General features: G+C 41.4%; 1 protein-coding gene across 4 annotated transcripts in view; it reads right to left on the bottom strand.

The window, feature by feature from the left end:
* Positions 1 to 11,161: 11,161 nt before the first annotated feature.
* The window catches only part of NR5A1 (nuclear receptor subfamily 5 group A member 1), a 174,079-nt gene continuing 165,036 nt past the window's right edge, over positions 11,162 to 20,204 (bottom strand). For 3 of the 4 annotated variants that reach the window (XM_029613113.1, XM_029613114.1, XM_029613112.1), the window contains exon 7: positions 11,162 to 11,999. In XM_029613113.1, coding sequence (XP_029468973.1) covers positions 11,752 to 11,999 — 248 coding nt within the window. In that variant the 3' untranslated portion in view covers positions 11,162 to 11,751. The remainder of the gene's footprint in view (positions 12,000 to 20,204) is intronic. The other variant, XM_029613115.1, reaches the window with a different exon arrangement.

Genomic DNA, 20,204 nt, shown 5'->3' with positions numbered 1-20,204 from the left:
TAAAATTTGGCGTACATGACTGTGTGGCTAGGCTATTTTATAACATGTGCGCATATGCCACCAAACAAAAATTAGTTTCCGTGTAATTCTAATGCACAGCTTATATTAGGATGGTAATTTTACTGGGGGAGGGGAGAATACGGAGGAAAAATCATGGATTAGTCAAAAGTCATTAACAGCATAATCTTGCAAGTGGAAATGTTTGGATTGAGTAAACACTAATAGCCTATAATTCATGATTTGAATTTAATGCTGGAAGACACATGGATATCTGAGGTGTTACTTAAGAAGTAAAGATTGGGGATTGGGAGGGAGAGAGGACGTGGAGAGAAAAGGATATAACAGGGACAAGGAGCATCTAGTATATATGGTTGGTATATGCTACTATAGATTATAGTAGATAATGATCTTAAAAAGCATTGTCATTTGGAGGTGCCAAATATGAATGCAACCACCTTTTTTTCCTAAAAATAAATGATTAAAAATGAAATACAGTAGTTCAGAAATTTGTCATGTTCAGGTCTTCTGAACAAAAAAAAAAAAGTCTGCTAAGGAATCAGAGAGTACAAAAATCATTCCCAAAATAAAAGTCAAAAACAAGGGGTTTTAATTTTTAATTTTTTTTTACTGAATTGTAAAATTTATTACAGATGTTTAATTTGAACAAGAAAGTTAAAAATAACCTTCCTACATGGAAAAGAAACAATTAAGGACACTTTGCATCATCTGGAAATACTTTTGTAAGTTCCCAACCCATTGCCTATCTCTTTGTAAAATTCACAAAATACAAAGTTAAATTGAATCACGGACAGGAGAATAATGTACTAAAAAGCTGAAATTCGGAAACATACAGTACATATTAATATGCCTCTAGCAAGCGCCAACAAAATAAACTTACATTCACAAATTCTGCATGAAAAGTACAGAACAACAGGCCTGAAGGGAGGGATAAACAGAGATAAATACTATGATAAAAATACAGATTTATCTTGGTAATATATTCCACTCTAAACAATAAACAAGCACCTCTATTGTAAAATAGATTTGAAACAAAGCAGCTACAGCAAACATTCTTCAACATGAACTCTGTAAGCCTGAAGGAACAAACTGTGGAAAACATTGGACCAAGATTACGGAAGAAGTGAGTGAGGTGGAGAGGAAAGGATTTGCTAATTTATATAATTAAGGGAATTAGGGCTTAACTAAAATGAGCTATACTTGACATAGCATTGAGGCATGTTAAGGCTTAATGTGTGTCCATACTTTACGGCCACACCATATATTTAGCCACTATCACTTGTGCCATCCGTGAAAGAAAGAATTTCTTTAAAAGCATTCATTACCTGTACCCTCCAAAGGGTACATAAAAACATACATAATAGTGAAATTAAAACAAGAACAAAAATTTTTAAAAAGTTGTCTGGCAGAGTATTCCAACAGTACAAATGGAAAAGATGTCTAGTAACAATCTGTTCACAAACCTTTCTCACTGTAAAACAAGGACAACATTTTCCCATTTTGTTCCCATAATAAATGCAATCTTTAGTGTGTGCAGTAGGAATGAGTGAGCCTCCTCCAACCTGGTTCACACTTTCCAATATTTGTCTTGACTGATTTCTGGGGATAGGGGTGGGAGAGGCAGTTTATTTAGATTGACTTGGACTAGTTTGGACATATGCAAATATTTGCAGTTTTGAAGTGTTCTAAGATACTTATTTATTACATTTATTACATGCCTAAGTCGACAGTTTAGGCAACATACAATCATATTAATATAAAATACAGCATAAAATAACAAAAACAAAACAACCACATAATAACCAACTATCCAAAGCAATAACTTCAAAAGAAGTTTGAATCTCTGAACATTTGTAATAGCATGGCAGAGGAAAGATCTGAACTAAGTGAATATGGAGATTCAAGTTAAGACATAAATGCAAATGGATTTATCTAAGTCAAGTAATGATTACTTCGGTTCCAGTTCAAAGACCTGCCTGATTTGATCCGATCATCCGAACTGCAATAGATATAATCTGAACTGGTTTGCCCATCCCTAGTACAGAGAGAGATCTACAAAGGATTATCATATGTGATCACTCAGGTCCTGTGTTTGACCAGCCTGTCAGTAATGCACTTTAACACCTATTGCTTTCAGTGCAAAGCTTCCATTTCTAACTGGAACATAGCACAAAATGTCCTCCTCATAAGTATGTTGCTGTGTATGTGGAAGTCAGTATGGTATATGGTGTAGTTAAGGGATATGCAAATTTGTCAGGCTCACGCATGCCAAGCAAATTTAAAAAGCTGCCCAGATACTCATGTAAATGCCGCAGTGCACACATCTCAAAAGTTTTCAAAAAGGGGTGAAGCGTGGGTCTGACTGTGCAGGGCATGGGCGGTTCGGGGCATGAAGCTGACATGTGCGCGGAAATACTTACGTGCTCCTGCGCATGCCGATATCCCGTGCTGCATAACTTTACTTCATCTATGGATACAGTGTAAATTATAAAATAAAGATACATAAGCAGGTCGGTGGGGTTTTGAGGGTCAGGGATAATCCAGGGGAGTTAAGGCCTATTAAAACAGAGAGGCTTGGAAAAGCCATCTCCTAACTAGGTGAACTGGGGATGAACTGGTTAAACTGGAAAACACGTCGGCACGCATCCCTTTTAAAATCCACTGATTTGCACAGTAGATGCGACACTTGCACGCACTTGTGCGCACCCATTTAAAATCTGTCACCCATGTGCATGCGGCTAGGTTCTTTTATAACATGCACGCATATACCTTGCAAGTTATAAAATAGCCGTGTCCCTGGGTACGGGCAGATATGCACCCACATGCCAGTTTGAAAGTTTCTATCCCTGCAAGTCTTGAAAGAAGAAGACCAAATGTTCATAGGGGCAGATTTTCAAAGAGTTACGTGCGCAACCCCCGAAAAGCTGCCCCTGCACAGGTTCAGCGGTACGCGCAAGCCCCGGGACGAGCATATGTCCTGGGGCTTGCAAAAAGGGGTGGGGCGAGGGCAGGCAGGGGCGGTCTGGGGGCATGGCAGGGGCGTGGTCAAAGCCTCCAGGCACAGCAGCCATTTGCCGCTATGCCTGGGACCCTGGGCCGGCTGTTGGCCAGCGTGCGTAAGCTACGCCTGCCAGTAGGCAGGCGCAACTTACCCAACAAAGGTAAAGGGGGGGTTCTAGGTAGGGTTGGGGGGGCGAGTTAGGAAGGGGAAGGGAGGGGGAGGCAGAAGGAAAGTTCCCTCCGAGGCCACTCCGATTTTGGAGCGGCCTTGGAGGGAAGGGAGGAAGGCTGCGCGGTTCGGCGCGTGCAAGTTGCACAATTGTGCACCCCCTTGCGCACGCCAACCCTGGATTTTATAACATGCGCGTGGCAGCGCGCATGTTATAAAATTGGGCTTAGTTTTGTTCACACCGGTTTGCGCGAACAAATCTACGCCCGCGCGCACCATTTAAAATTTGGCCCATAGTGTCTTAACTTTCTCCTGGTATAAGAAGCATGTGTTTTGTGCCTCATTTGTTAAACCTTTTTAAAAATAACTCGCCACACAGTTACCCACTCCTGCTGGCCTGCTTACATTCTGCCAGCACGAGTGGGGTTGAAACTTCTAAAACAAACAAAGAGTTCCTGTATGCTCTTTTCCTTTTAAAAGAAAAAAGGACCTGGCTTGAAGCAAGTGAGTCCCTCTACAACTGAAGCGAATTTATAAGGTAAGATGATTAGAAGAAAGCTGCAATGCCAGAGAAATTCAGCATATACTGCCCTCTTGATGTGAAATGTAGGCTGTGGTGTTTTCACTGTTGGCTCTAGCTAGATAAGCTAACTACAGAAGCTATTTAATCCATCTTCCCTAGCTAAGGAAGGACAAACATAAGCAGTGGTTCCAACAGATAAAGACAACATACAGAAATCAACACTATGAGAAAAATGTTTAAAAGAAAGAAAATTGGACTTTGCCAGATAAATCACAACTTTTTTCATCAATTTGATGACAATTTTGACTGGAGGAATGACCTTCTCATGTACCCAGTTACAGGTAGATTAAAAAAAAAAATTGTAAATACTGTTTTTGTTCTCATCAGAGACTCTTCCTAAGCAAGCAACAGTAACAGAAATAAAGAGACAGAAAGGTTAAAAATTAGAATGCAGCTGATTATGAAGGAAGGCATCAAACGATAGCTCCAGTACCTAGACTGCCTTTGGGGAAACAAAGGAAAGACAAACTTTTGTTTAAAGAAGACAGCTAGTCCACTCAGCTGCTTGAAAAAGGAACAGAATTTAAAATACGTTAAAAATGAAGTTAAGTCAGTCAGAGAATCTTCACTAAACCGTGCACAGAGATGAACTAGAATTGAAGAGGAAGGAATCAATGAATTGTGGGATTCTGGATGGAATATAAGGAGATAGGCTTCAGTACCCTCTCTTTCCCATTCATTCAGGCATATTAGGGTGATTATATACTCTGTGGAACAATGAAGTTTGCAGCAGCTACCGAAACACAGAATAATAAAAACTGTAAGTTCTGAAAGGACTCTGCAGTAGAATAAGCTGGAAAGCATGGATATTATAACAAAAAAAAAGTAAAATGTTAATTAAAAAGGAACCATTCACAATACACATATTAAAATCAAAACAAGCCTGAAAAATGCAAAGGCTAATAGGATGATCCCTGAAGAAGCAAGGCGGCAGTTCTCTTGATTCATTTCTAAATGGCAGCAGACCAATATCTTGCATTCACTACAGAGCCATGTAGTTCTCCATATAATAGGTTTGGGATAGCACCTACTTTCTGGCCATCTATTTATCCATTTGAATGCAGACTTTTCATTGTTTTCCTGGATTTTTACATATGTATTGGGCTTACATTTTATATTGAACATTTTATATCATGAACAGCTTCCTGCATTCTAGCACCTGAAGGACATGATGCTTAATATAAAGTGGTTTAGCAATCATGCTCTTCTAGTAGTCAACCAGAAAGTTGCATTCTCTTCAACTATGCTAGGCCAAAATGCTTCTGCAGAGGTATATGTATTACCACAGATCAAATGTAATTCTGGGGTACCACCCTGCCATCTGGCTACAGCTTCATTGCACTTACAGAACAGGCATCCATCAAGGAAGGAGGAAACACATAAGGGGTAGATTTTCAAAGGGTTACGCGCGTAACCCCCGAAAACCTATGCAAAACCCCCCCCCCTGCGCGCACCGAGCCTATCTTGCATAGGCTGCCGATGCGCGCAAAGCCCCGGGACGCGCGTAAGTCCCGGGGCTTTCCCGGGGGGGGGGGCATGTCATGGCTGGCGCATCTTCGGGGGCGTGTCGGGGGGGGGGGGGCATGTCACGGCCGGAGCGTCATCAGGGGCATTCCGGGGGCGTGGCCGCGGCCTCCGGACCATGGTGCGCAGGCGGCCGGCCCGGCGCGCGCAGGCGTAACTCGTGCAACAAAGGTAGGGGGGGGTTTATATAGGGCTGGGGGGTGGGTTAGGAAGGGGAAAGGAGGGGAAGGTGCGGGGGGGGGGGTGGAAGGAAAGTTTCCTCCGAGGCCGCTCTGATTTCGGAGCGGCCTCGGAGGGAATGGAGGCAGGCTGCGCGGCTCGGCGAGTGCAGGCTGCCAATTTTGGGCAGCCTTGCGCGGGCTGACCCCGGATTTTAACAGATACGCCACGCGTATCTATTGAAATCCGGCGTACTTTTGTTTGCGCCTGGTGAGTGAACAAAAGTACGCGCGTGTAGTTTTATAAAATCTGCCCCATAAGATTTTAAAAGGGCTACAAGCATGCATTTCGGGATTTATGCATGTGGCTGGGCCTTGCGCGTGCATTTTACAACAAGCCCGGCCAAGCACATAAACCCCAGTACTTGCAGAAGTGCCAGCCGAGAGAAAAGGGGTAGGCTGGGGGGCATGGTCTGGGTGGGGAGGCGTGGGGCCAGCCGGGATAGCACCATTAGCCACTGTCCCAGGGAAACACACGCTGGCAGCCAGTCAGCAAGCGTGGATTACTTCTGCTCCGGAGGAGCAATAAGTATTAAAATAAAAAAATTAGGGATAGGTAGGGGAGATTTAGGGAGCGGGGAGGAGAGGAGAAGAGGGAGGAAGGATAGAGTTAGGAGTAGGAAAGTTCCCTCCCAATCTGCTCCTTAATTGGTGCGGACTGGGAGGGAACTGGGGGAGGCCTGATTGTGTCACTGCGCATTGCTTTGTAAAATTCCACCCCCTGCACGTGCGGCCATCAGATTTTATAACATGTGCGTGCCGGTGCGCTCATATTATAAAATTGTCATGTCCACGCGCGCGCGTCCATGGTTTTCATCGATGAGGGATTTTGAACTCTCTTTTCCTCCATGCTAAAATACTACTGTAAGAATGCAATTGCTGACATCACACTAGGCATGGCATGCATGTTTACCACTCTCTTACAGACAGCTTTTAAGTACTGATGCTGTTACTGTGTATATGCTGTACTTTGGTCTTTTACACTTCAGAAAGGTCATAGACTCAATAACAATAAAAAAACAAAACATTATTATAGAACATTTTTCTAAGAATGTTCTCTGTGTAGGCACATTAAGGTGAATGTTAAAAGCCCGACGCATGCATTAATTAGGGGATATGCAAATATGTCAAGCTCCCGCATGCCGAGCGGATTTTAAAAGCCGCCCAGATATGCGCGTAAGTGCCGCAGCACGCACATCACGGAAGTTTTCAAAAAAGGGGGTGACTGGGTGTGGACTGGGCGGAGCATGGGCTGAGATGTGCGTGTAAATACTTACGTGCTCCAGCACGCGCTGATGCCCCCTGCCATGTAACTTTACTTCTGCTATGGACAGCAGCGGATTCCCGATGAAGACCGGCCCGGGGATTTGTCGCCCAGGCCGGCCCAGGAGATACCACGTGGTCTGCCGAACGCGGCTCTGTCACGGCCGCGCTCGTCAGACCACGTGACTAGCGCAATCGGCCCACCGGGGGATGCCCGATCCCCAGATAAGATAATCCACCCCTGGCTATGGATACCATGTAAGTTATAAAAAAAAGATAAATAGGCAGATCAACAGGGTTTTAAGGGTCGGGGATAACTGGGGGGGGAATGAAGGCTATTAAACCAGGAGGGTTTGGAAGACCTATTTCTTAACTGGGTGAACTGGGGATGAATTGATAAAACTGGAAAACTGCGCACGCCCCTTTTAAAATCCCCCGATTTACGTGGTAGAAGCAGCATTTGCGTGCACTTGGGCACACCCACTTAAAATGTGGCGCACATGTGCGTGCAAGCCAGGCTATTTTATAACATGCAGGGAAGTTATAAAATAGCTGCATCCCTGGGCTCAGGCTGACAAACGTGCGCACATGTGCACCCACATGCTGGTTTGAAAGTTGCCGTCATTGTGTGCCAATGCAATAACATTTTCTTCAGTGCAGTATCTGATAATCAGGCAGAGAATCAAAACTGGGAGCATGAACAATACTTATTTGGAGTATCACCTGAAGACCACCTACTGGTTTCACAGTTTTCAGCTTTGATAGCCACGGAAGCAAAGAACATGCAGAAAATGTGAGATCAAATTCGAACCAGGGGAGTCTCAGCCTGCTTTGAATTCAATAGATTATTTGGGTTTTCCCTGCAAACCTTAGTTTAAATCTGAGCAGATTCACTGCAGATTTTCTTTTATTTATTTTTATTTATTTGATTTATATTCTGCTTTTCAGGCACTTCAAAGCGGATTACATTATTTGCAAATTGGGCAAATCTGCTTGAACTCTGATGCAGATTTGTTGATTCAAGGAATCTGCATCTGATTTATTTCATGCTTTTTTTTCAATTTGACAAATTCAATCTACAAACTTTTTGTGAATGCTTTGAAGCAATTTGCAAACTGCTTTTTTTTTTTTAAGCTGGCTGGAAAATCATTATGTATATACTAGACTCCTCCTTATCACAGTTTCATATATTATAACTTGCCTTTGCCCAACCACAAAAAATTAAAAGGTATTTTCCATCAGTTATTTTATGTAAACTACTGGGTTTACAGTAATAGGGTTATGTGAATAAAATGTCTGTACAAAAGGATACGGAGATGGGGGGGCTGATTCATAAAGGATCTTCTTTACCTTTGAAAAATCTGGTCAAAGCAAAACAAGTCCTGGACAGAGCAATAAGAGAACAATTATCTGAAACCAGGAATCCCCTTCCCCCACCATACCCCTTATAAGAGAAATGCTACATTCCCTCAAATACCAGGGAGCAGTTATGAAAACTCAGCTTACTTTTCAAAACTCAAAATCATTAAATTTGGAAATTTATATCAGTGGGGAGATATGTCTTCCTCACCAGTGTTTGCCAATATAGATCGGATACAATATGTGTGACAGTAATAAAGGACAAAGCATACATATTCTAGCACCTACAGCTGACTGTGCTATGAAGCTTTTCTTGAATTTGAAATGCTAACAATAAATCTATAGAGAATTTGGTGATGGATAAAACATAAAAACATCACTATTTTAATGCAACCTGTAATTTGCTTGTATGTTCAGACATGCCTACCTCAGTTTACATTGACCTGATGAAAGCTACTCAAAGATGTGTTCAGTTAGTCTACAATAAGAACATAAGAAAATAAGAACATGCCATACTGGATCAGACCAAGAGTCCATCAAGCCCAGTAACCTGTCCCCAACAGTGGCCAATCCAAGGGGGTCATTTTCTATCAGTATCGCACGCGAAAAGTCCCTTTTCGCGTGTGATAGCTTGATAGGGGCGGAGTCAGGACCAGAAGAGGAGTTGGGGCGGCATTGGCAGTAACTTCGCTGGCGGCGATAAGGTAAGACCCGCTATCGCCGCCAGTAGTGCGCCCAATAGCGCCACCTTTCACGGTGGCACTATTGGGTGTGAAAGCCGGCAGCGATCACACTGAGGTGGTGCGATCGCTGCCGGCTTTCTCAGGCACGCCCCCCATTACCACGGACTTCAGTAAGCTCTGCGCCGATAGAAAATCCAGGCCCAAGTCACAAGTATGTGGCAAGTACCCGAACATTAACAGATCCCATGCTACTAATGTTGGCAAAACGCAGTGGCTATTCCCTTGGGGAACTTATCCAAACCTTTTTTAAACCCAGTTATACTAGCTGCCTTAACCAAATCCTCTTGCAACGAATTCCAGAATTTATTGTGCCTTGAGTTAAAAAGAATTTCCCCGATTTGTTTTAAATGTGCAACTTGCTAACTTCATGGAGTGCTTCCTAGAATAAAAAGGTTTCACCTACACTTGTTTGTTGACTCATATTTCTATTTATACAAGTGGGCTGAGAGCAACCACATGAAAATGAATTCAGTAGAGCTGCTGCTATTTCAAATGTTTTTAAAGTTCCTCCTACTTTATCACTCTTCCTCCTATGTCTCAGATGCAGTATTTTTTTTTACTACAGACACAAGGGGGAAACCCCTCTTACAGATCAGACCCACAGAGGGAAGGCATAGTCCAACAGTGAGTGCCTTGGCCTACGGTTCAGCAAAGCTCTGACCCATGAGTCCTGGATTTCCATTTGCCACGGATACCCTGCATGACTTTCAATTTGACCAATTAAATTTGTGGTGTCCAGGGATGGCTGAAAATAAAGAGGCTGTTTTCACTGTAGGGGGCATTTTCTTTCATTGAAAAAATAAAACGAGAAGTTTTTCAAGATATCAGGAAAATCCTTACAAATCAGTTCACTTTAACAGTGTTCTGATGTTCACCCCTTATCTTTTTTATGAGCAGATTACCATGGCACCTTACAGTTCTATAACAGTAGTGTTGGGGCCTCATAAAATAGAAGAAAGTGAACCCTACAGAAAATGGACACAATGCTCGTCTTTGTTTCTTAAGGAGATCCAATCTACTTTACCAGAAAGGATATATCAGGGAGATTCATACTGCAATTTCATAATATGAGAGGTGGTAAGGTATTGCACATATTCAGGTGAATTTTCAAAGGAGTTACACATGTAAATGTAACTTATCATAGCAATTTTCAAAAGCCATTTACCTGCATTAAGTGCGCTTAAAACAGCTAAAACCTATTGACAATTCAATAGCATATATTGTAGTAATTTTCAAAAGCCGATTTATAAGGGTAAAATGCATTTATACATGTAAAACCCAATTTTAAGCTTGTAAATGCTTTTGAAAATTAGACACATTATCTCTCAGTCTGGTGCAATGTCGTTTGGTGCGAAGTAATTTCAGGGCCAAAACATGAAAAACTACAGATATTTTTTACTCTTTTGTGTCTGTTACTGTGTTTCATGCACCACCTCTTCCGCGAGAAATGTGCTTATATAACACACCTGTGGACGAAAAGGTCACCAGAACCATAGTGCAAGTGCACAAACTCTGGAAAAAAATGTAGCTATTTGAAATATTTTACAATAGAAATATACACTTTTAACTCTCAATCTTTCATTTGAAATATGATTCATGACCGCACTGTGATTCAGAAGAGTGAAGCTACATGTTAATGGACTGTAATTCAATGCACCAACCTCAAACAAAAATGTATGTGTTTGAAAGGGAGGGACTGAAAAGCTTTACACACAGAGAGAACAGCAGAAAAGTAAGTTTGAAGAGACTATGACGTCAATAAAGTTCTTTCCAAGCTGTAGTACTACAGGCTAGGATCAAACTCCCTGAAAATAATAATTAATCTACTTTCTGGCCTATGTGATCATTGTGGCTTTCTTCCTTCTTTCTTGCCCAACACTATTTTATTTTATATTTTACAGCCTGGTAAATTAAAGCTGAGCACCCTGTATTGTAGCCTTACTTCCATTTTGGAAGGTTAAACACTCATGTTCAGTTATCTCAGCATAGTGATAAAATAGACTTGTGATAAGTAGAATAGCAAGACCCTGAGCTACTGAAATTCAAATGGCATGGAAAGGGATAAATAAGCTAAAGCTTCACAAGCTTCAAATGGTGACCTCATCTCTAGGATAAGATGGATTCCTCAGAGAAAAAGGTAGGATGACAATATTTTCTGTAATATTCAACATGATTGAACAAGCACAGAGGCTGCTCCTTACTTGTGCATGAGAAAATCATTTTGTTTATTTTTTATGTAGATTGCGGTTCATTGCATTTCAGTATTTTAGCTTGCACGCAAATGGAGAAATGAAAAAAAAGACATTTTATTGGGGGGGGGGGGGGTTGTGTGTTTCAGATGAGAAATGACAGTAAATGAAATAATATATCGTTGTGATTTCCCTGTCATTTAAAAATCACAGCACATCCCTGCCAGAGATCAACTGGAGTCTATGGCATTACAACAGGCAGAAGAGTAGACAGACCAGATGGGTCTTATACTCCTTAGCTGCCATCATATTCTATGTTTCTATGAACAAAACAGAGTTTTACTGCTGTGGCTGGTAGTTTAAAAAGCATTCCCATCTAGTGTATTGTTACCAGTAAAGTTACTATCATATGATATATTAGTAATCCAAAGGAAAAGCAAAAACAGCAGACATTTTTTTTTAAGTTCAGTACATATATAACATATTCATCTCAGAGCAGTAAAATGAGTTATATTAAAATAAATCATCTGAAACTTTCCAATAGTACAGGTTAAATACAACACAGAGAAAACTCTTTCATGGACGGGCACGCATAATAAACCATCTTTTAAATCTGTAAGTTCGCATAGATGATGCCTTTTGTCTCTAATAAACTAGATTAGGGAGTCAATGGTTGGTGGTCCACTCAAGCACGTTTAGCATGAAGCATTTCAATGAGCAGGTTATTGCACGGCACCTCCCCACTCAGATGCTTTTGGTACAGATACTCCTCTGCTTGCATGCTGATGGATCGAACATCCGTCAGCCTCAGTAAGAGCTGCCGGAATTTGTCCACACAGTGAGGGTAGTGGCACATGGTATATTCAAGAAGAGCTGCGTTGACTTTCTCCTGAGCACTCTTAGCTAAGTTGTGATTTTCCAGAAATTTCACATCTGTAGGAAAAGAAAGTGTTATATAAAATGATTGTCAAGTAAAAATATAATATTCTTGCTTCACATCTTGTAATTAAAATATTGTTTTATGCTTTGTTGATGGAGCTAAAAGCAGAAATGTTCTATTTCTCCATGAAATTACTGTGTTCTGTGTATTTTCTTCTTAATCTGTCAAGAAGGGATCATGGACTTCACGACAGGGACAAACTTCTGTTTGCTTCTAATTGACTATGTAAGACCCCTTTACCTTAATTTTATACATTCCCTTAAACCAAAAAATATGGTGTGATCCTTCCTCTCCTAGTGGAAGGCTGTGAATGTTTCAGCCCAATAGAGGGGAGTACTAGGATCCTGAAGAACTGAGAGAGTCACCAGGAGTAAGGATGCCTGAGGAATTGGGAAGGTGTTCAGAAAGCTTGAAACTCTTCCACCACTCACCCCCTTCCTTCTGTTTTGGAGGAGGTGTGAATTACTACAATATTTGGTGGCAAGACATAAGCGTGGACCTGGATGCTAGATTAGGTATAGGTTTTGTAAAAACCGATAAGAAAGGCAACAGTGCTTGGAGTAGCCTACCGGCAGAGGTGGTGGCCAAGTAAAGCAGAGCAGCAGCCACCACACTGGCCTTGCTCATTGCCCATGATAAGAATCACAGCAACAGGAGATAAGGTGGAAACAAGATGGGCAGTGAGTGATGGGATTGAAGGCATTGTGCCAGAACATTGAAGCCAAAGGAAAATTCTGCAGCTATGGAATCACAGTAAACTGGTGGCCATAACCAATGGGATTTTATTTATTTATTTACAGATTGATTTCATTAAACCACATTTACACCACTTTACTGTCAAAGTCATCCAAGGCGGTGAACAACAGAACAATGAGAATTAATAATCTAATATACAGAAAACAAATGCAAATTGTACATACCCCACAAGACATAAAAACAAAACCGTTTGGGGTTTTTTTTCAGCTCCATGCCACCATGAAAAGATTTAACTGATGTGGAGTTCACAAATTATTCTTTATCTCTCTATCACTGCATGTCTGTTAGGGATGTGCATAGAAACATCTTTTGTGTTTCTTTTCATGTTACTTGTGGTTTATTGAATTTTGTTTTATTTATTTGATATGAAACAAAATGGAAAAAAAGAAAAATGGTGTCTAATCTGGGCCCTGCCACGTTCCAGCCCAAGGGCATACCGGGCTCTTCTGAACCCCCACTTACCCATCCTACCCTATAATTGGATCTAAATGGGGCATGAGCAATCCCCAATCCCTCCTGTCTTGCTGGTATCATAGTTCAAAATGGCATTGACAAGCGAGGCTAGTGCCATTGTGGAGCATGGCCATCTTCCACAATGGCACTAGCCTCAGGTCAGCCGGCACCAGTTTAACTAAATACCACATTGGCAGGGCAGGAGTGATTAGGGATCACTCCTGTACCCTTTGGACCCTGGGCAAGCTGCAATGAAAGTCTAAGAGGTGGGGACAAGCCAAGTTTTCTTTCTTTCTTTCTTTCTTTTTTTTTATTTGGCAGTACAGAATTGTTGATGAGGGCCATGGCTTTAGGGCTGGCTATGGCTATCACTGGCTACTTTGTATTTTCAAAACAAAATGAAAAACAAATGGAATTCTATTCACTTTTCTTTCTTTTCATTTTCAAAACAAAATAGGAAGTTTCACTGTAAATGAAAGCACATCACCGCTATGTATCTCTGGTTCTTTCTTTGGAAAGGTGTGATCTTATTTGGCCAAAATGGAACCCCTTTTTCAACTTTTTCCTGCTAAAATCTTTCTTTACAACAAAGCATATTGATTGAAGATTGACAGATCTCTTTCTCCATCTTTTCTTCTAAACCCTTTTTAAAGCATTCGTGAATTCCAGTGACTACAAATTCTGTTATGTGACTATTATTGTTTTCCCCACATACCTCTAATCTGTTAGTGAACGCACATTTGGTCTAGGCTCTCTGCAATCTGCTTTCATACTAGGATGCAGTTGGAGAGCAGAGTCTCCAATAAACCTAAGGTAACTAATTTCACCCAGGGATATCACTCTTTGGATAATTACTGCTGTCCTGAGTCTAACTGAATGTTTCTGGTTCTGTTGGTGAGGGGCGAAGGCCAGGATTCAGTTTGATCACAAATGAAATACAATCCTCATTTTAACAATGGAATCATTTCCCAGTATGACCGGAACAGAGCAGAAAGGCACTTTAATCCTGTACTGAAATATTGGAGTAACTAATCCAGGAATAGAAGAGTTTGTATATGAAATCAGTACCAGTGATTACCATCTCAATGCCAATGTGAAATGAGTTGGTAAAATGATCTCAAAGGTGCTACTAATACCACAATTACAATTAACACAAAGCAGGATAGCTATGTGGCAGAAACAAAGAATGGAACTGGCATTAAAACCAAATGGCCCACTAACTTCTAAGCATGATTCCTCTAGAACAGGAGATTAATCCTGCAAGTCTTCCATTCATGCCCTGTTTAGTCCTTGAAGGAATCTAGCATCTTTCCCGGGCATTAAATTTGCTAGAAAACATATATTAAATTAGAAATAAAATACTAAAATTGCACAGTAGCCATAAATGTGAAAAGAAAATTATAGCGTACACAGTGGGATTTACAAACATCAAAGAAACACTACACCCACATATAATTCTCAAAACATTCCTTGTGTTGTATTTCAGCAGAGAGAAGACTTCTTTATCAGCATAAGATTATAGAGGGTGTTACACAACAGAAATAAAATAGTTACATTGATAAATGGCAAAATTATAACCCAAGTTGGATCAACAATGGCCAGATCTGCTTGATGAACTCACCTGGTTCTCAAAAAGACCCTATTCACTGTTTAATTGAATATTTGAATACACTTTTTATTCCTGCAAGGGATAAAGAATATTGTGCAAATAACATTGATTCACTTCATTTAGAGACACACAAGCAGTTGTAAAGATTCCCTCCTGTGACAAAGCAGCCTACCACACATAAAGACATGCTTGGATTATTTCTATGCCTTCAAGTATTCTTGTTATTCAGGGCTCCTTTTGTTTGGGAAAAGCTGTTGATAAATTGCAAAACGCTTAAGGGAATGTGGGCTATAAAAGCCGTCCTCCCCTCCCCCCCAACCATAGCTTCTTCATGAATACAAGTCATGAAATCGGAATAATAGGTCAATCCATTAAGGCTCTATTAAGCCCTTCTGTAGAACAAAAGTAACCTGTGCCATTTTCATAAATATTGCTATTTTGAGATGCTCTAATTTTAATTAAAACCCTTTACCTGCTCAGGAAAGAAATCTATTTAGAACACAGATAGAAAGCTCTTTTATGCATGTATTTTCTCCCATTATGTTAGGCCAAAGTGGTAAATGCTGAAATTCTCCTGCTAAAGGCAATTACATCCTACATATAATATGGAATCCAGTTCTGTACAGCTGAGCCTATGACTGCACATTACTTCGAGTGACGTTCTCATTATGGATAATGGAAAAGAGTTGTCAAAATGGCACAGATATAAGCCAAAATGGCACAGATATACAAAACATGGTCCATCATCTTCTCCTTCCCCCCCTGAAAACATCTGAATGAAGATAAAGGACAAGTAGAATTTGTTGTGCAACAGAACAGGTAATTTCTCTTTCCACCTTTCTGGTGATTTGTTTCTAAATGCCTGATGTAAGAATGTGATTTAAAAAAAAAAAAAAAGTTTCAAGGTGAAAGGAGTTAAAAACATGACCTTCTCAAAGGTGTCTTGTCAGTTTCTTAGACAGAAACTGTGAACCAGATGCCATTTTGTTTCTATTAGGGGAGAGCACAGATATGTTATTTTCATTTTTGTTTTTTTTTAGTTGTTTCATTTATTTTCATGTATTTAAAATGAAACAAAAGAATTTTTTTTAAAATGAGAAAAAGAACATATAAAAATGTTGGCCTCACTGAAGGAAAGAAAAACACTTCAGGTCCCTCCCCAATTCCACACCCAGCACCTCTCATCCCATTGACAAATCTTAGTGCGGCATGAGCGATCTCCAGTCACTGCTGCGCTGAGATTATAAATGCCACCAGCAGACCAAGGTCAGCGTCATCATTAATTTAGTCTGAACAAAATGGTACCGGGCAGACCCAGACCCAAGTTGGTACCATTTTGTATGCGGAAATAAACAATAGTGCCGGCCTTTGTCTGCCAGCACCATTTGCGGCATAGATGAAACGGGAGCGACTAGAGATCGATCCTGCCCCACAAAAATTCTTCAATAGGATCTGGGATGGATTGGGAGAGGGGGTGGCCTGGGAGTGTTTTATTTTTCCTTCTCTGACAAGGCCAACTTTTTTTTTTTTTTTTTTTTAATTATAGAAGGAACACAAAAAAAAAAAAAATCTTCCTCCCAAATTAAAACACGAATCCAAAACACAAAAAACTCCCTGAGAATCCTTTCACTAACCACTGGCTGTGTGTCAGCAAAATGATCTCTTTTCTTCCTCCTATTCAGCAACAGCTTTAAGCCACCTCTAACAAAGGAACAGGGAGACAAAAAACATTAGCTCTATCTGTATCCATTACCCAACATCTTTAGAGAAAAAGAGGCTTGCTTCCTCTTAGACTCCCAATTCCTTACCCTTCTAACTCACAATCCTCAGGACACTCCTAACACCCCTGGATTATATCATTGTGGCCACTCCTAGCAGCTAATGATGTATCCCCACTCAGTACCCTTGACCACCACAATATGTCCTCTTCTGGGAGGAGCACAGCTCTTGTGAAGGGACTATAGGATCCTTGATATCATTATCTGACTTGTAACTGGGAGATCAGAATGTTGAACTGATCCTTGGAGAGGCTTTGCTATCTCGACTTCCTCTTTGTTCACAAGGTCAGTTGCTGTACTGTGGCCATAGGCAACAGATGGACAAAGGTGCTTTTATGGCTATTGTTTGCATCAGGGCACATCACACCAATGCCCACCCTTGGCACTGCCAGAGAAAGCAGAGTGCATGTAATCTCAGCCCCACTCACTGCAATGCAGGAGAACACCGCAGCTATTCATGAAACTTACCAAAACATGTGCTGATTGGGCTCACAGATAGTCATCAAGGTAAATGCTGAACACATTTTTGTTTTTTAAATGTCTAAGCTAATCTTAAAACAGTGAGTTTTCCTTCTCCTCCTGCTCATCCCTCCAAAACTCAATTCAGTTTTACATAGGATAATTTAATACTGGATGATACAAATCTATCAAAGCAAACATTTGGAATCAGACTCCCCCCCTCCCCGATATATAGTATCCTGCAAACAAGTATTTGTGGCAAAATTATTTTTATTTTGGCTTTGATTCAAACCATTCAAAGAATCCTACCTATGAGCAGGTGTGTGTAAAAATGCACATATTTTTCTGGCATGCAAAGGGGCAAGAAAAGCCATTAGAAAAAAAAGAAATAGTGATAGATCAGTTATTGATAAGAATTCATCTAGAGTACTGTAGCCTTTTCTGGAGACCACATCTCCTGAGGGACCTAAACTGATTAGAGGCTAGCCAGAGGAAAGCAACCACATGTTGCAAAGTCTATACTATAAAGTCTAGGAGACAAGAATTTTTAGCCTATCAGTAATATTAAAAGAGAAGAGAGAGAAGGGTATAAACGTCCAAGACAGGATCATTTTTAAGTAGCAACAAAGTTCTAGAATATGGATGATGATATGAAGCTAGAGGAGAGGTAAATTCAGGAGTAACATAAGGAAGGTAATATATTATATTGGAATACAAAACAAGACATGGCATAGGCACAGAGCATCCTTAGCACTGGGAGATGTTGGTCGGTCTATGGGCATTGTGTAGTTATGGATGTAAATGCCCCCACCCCCCTTTGCCTGGGGTCACCTTTGGCGACTGCAGGAGTGAGAACATACTAGAGATGTGCATTCGTTTTTTCCGATTTGGACAATTTCAATGAAATTGTCCAATTCAGCATGTTTTGGGGACCCCGAAAAATTATCGTGATTTTCCCATTTTTTCACGAAAATTCATTTTGGGAGTTAGTGCGCACTAACTCCCCGTTAGTGCTTGCTAACAAAAACTAACAAAAAGTAACAAAAAATAACAAAATTTAATGGTTTTTGTTAGTGCGCACTAACGGGGAGTTCATGCGCACTAACAGAGAGTTAGCGTGCACTAACGCAAAAAATGATTTTTCGCGAAAAAAAAAACCCCGAACCGCAAAAAAACGACATTTTCAGCGGCGGCCAAAAAGTGAAGAATGACACGAACACAAAAAACGATTCACATCTCTAGAATATACATGTCTGCAGCCCTGGAAGCAGCATTCAGTCCACTGGGGATAGTAAAAGCTACAAAGCCCAAGAGCAGACTTACACAAACAAGAAGAAAAACAAGAGCCACACCAAGAGGGTTTGTTCCAAAACAGAATAAAGAATTTATTAAAGTCCAAAAGAGTAATGCCCAAAGAATAGGCAGCAAATATCAGTAAACAGTCCAACAAAATACAAAAAAAGCCACCAATCAGCAGTCTTTCAAACAGCTCAAGATTCTTCAAAATGTTACTCACTGTTCTTAATTGTGTGAGGAAAACTCCTCTAGATATTAGAGATGTGAATCGTGTCCTCGATCGTCTTAACGATCGATTTCGGCTGGGAGGGGGAGGGAATCGTATTGTTGCCGTTTGGGTTTTAAAAATATCGTGAAAAATCGTTAAAATCGTGAGCCAACCCCCTAAAACCCACCCCCGACCCTTTAAATTAAATCCCCCACCCTCCCGAACCCCCCCCCAAATGCTTTAAATTACCTGGGGATCCAGCGGTGGTCCAGAACGGCGGCGGTCCGGAACGGCCCCCTCAATTGAATCCTTTTGTCTTCAGCCGGCGCCATTTTGCAAAATGGCCGCCGCAAAATGGCGGCGGCCATAGACAAAAACGATTCGACGCAGGAGGTCATTCCAGACCCCCGCTGGACTTTTGGCAAGTCTTGTGGGGGTCAGGAGGCCCCCCCAAGCTGGCCAAAAGTTTCTGGGAGTCCAGCGGGGTTCAGGAAGCGATTTCTTGCCGCGAATCGTTTTTCGTACGGAAAATGGCGCCGGCAGGAGATCGACTGCAGGAGGTCGTTCAGCGGCGGTCCAGAACCCCCGCTGAATGACCTCCTGCAGTCGATCTCCTGCCGGCGCCATTTTCCGTACGGAAAACGATTTGCAGCAAGAAATCGCTTCCTGAACCCCGCTGGACTCCCAGAAACTTTAAATTTAAAAATTTAAAGCATTTTTAAATTTAAAAATTTAAAGCAAATTTAAAGCATTTAGGGGGGTTCGGGAGGGTGGGGGATTTAATTTAAAGGGTCGGGGTGGGTTTTAGGGGGTTTTAGTGTGCCGGTTTTCCTGCCCTCCCCCTTCACCCGATTTACGATTTTTTAACGATAAATCGGGGGAATTGGTATTGTATCGTGGCCCTAACGATTTTTGACGATTTAAAATATATCGGACGATATTTTAAATCGTCAAAAAACGATTCACATCCCTACTAGATATTGCTCCCTCTCAGGTTCCCCATCAAGGCTCATTCTTCTTTAAGATCCCATTGAAGCAGACAGACAGCAAAACGTTTCTCTTCTTCCAGCACTTCCTCATCTGTGGGCTTCCCCAGCAGAATGGTGTCCCTTTGACCTGAAGGTCCTTATCCTCCTGGCTGGCTCTCAGTCAGTACTGGAAGGAGCTCCCTTGTCTCCCCCAGCAAACAGCAACTTTCCTCACTCCAGCCCCTGCCCCTTTCCAGGCTGAACTGCAGAGCCCTTTCAACTCGTAGAAAAATGTCATCAAAGCTCCTCCGTATAAATCCTGAGCACAGACTCCTGAGAACCCTTAGTCAGGACTCCCCTCTCCATCTCCTCAAGAACTCCTTCAGACACCACCCCGTGCCACATGGGAAGCATATTTTATACCACAACACAACCCATCTTCTTATGGGGAAGAAACCTCCCAGTCACTCAGAAAAACCTTTATAGCTGCTGAACTCTCTCTAAACCTCTTGCTGCTGGAAAATTTCCAGTGTTAAGACCCAGAACACTTTCTACAGCCTGACAAGGGTGACACGGAACATGGGCAAGCAGAGTGAGCCTGGCCTGGATGCTGTTAATTTCTCTGTTAAATGTGTCGAATAGTAATCACCACTAATTTTCACCTTTACATT

Source organism: Rhinatrema bivittatum, chromosome 8, assembly GCF_901001135.1.
Source record: "Rhinatrema bivittatum chromosome 8, aRhiBiv1.1, whole genome shotgun sequence".
Classification (NCBI taxonomy): domain Eukaryota; kingdom Metazoa; phylum Chordata; class Amphibia; order Gymnophiona; family Rhinatrematidae; genus Rhinatrema; species Rhinatrema bivittatum.
This window is presented reverse-complemented; position numbering and strand designations above follow the sequence as displayed.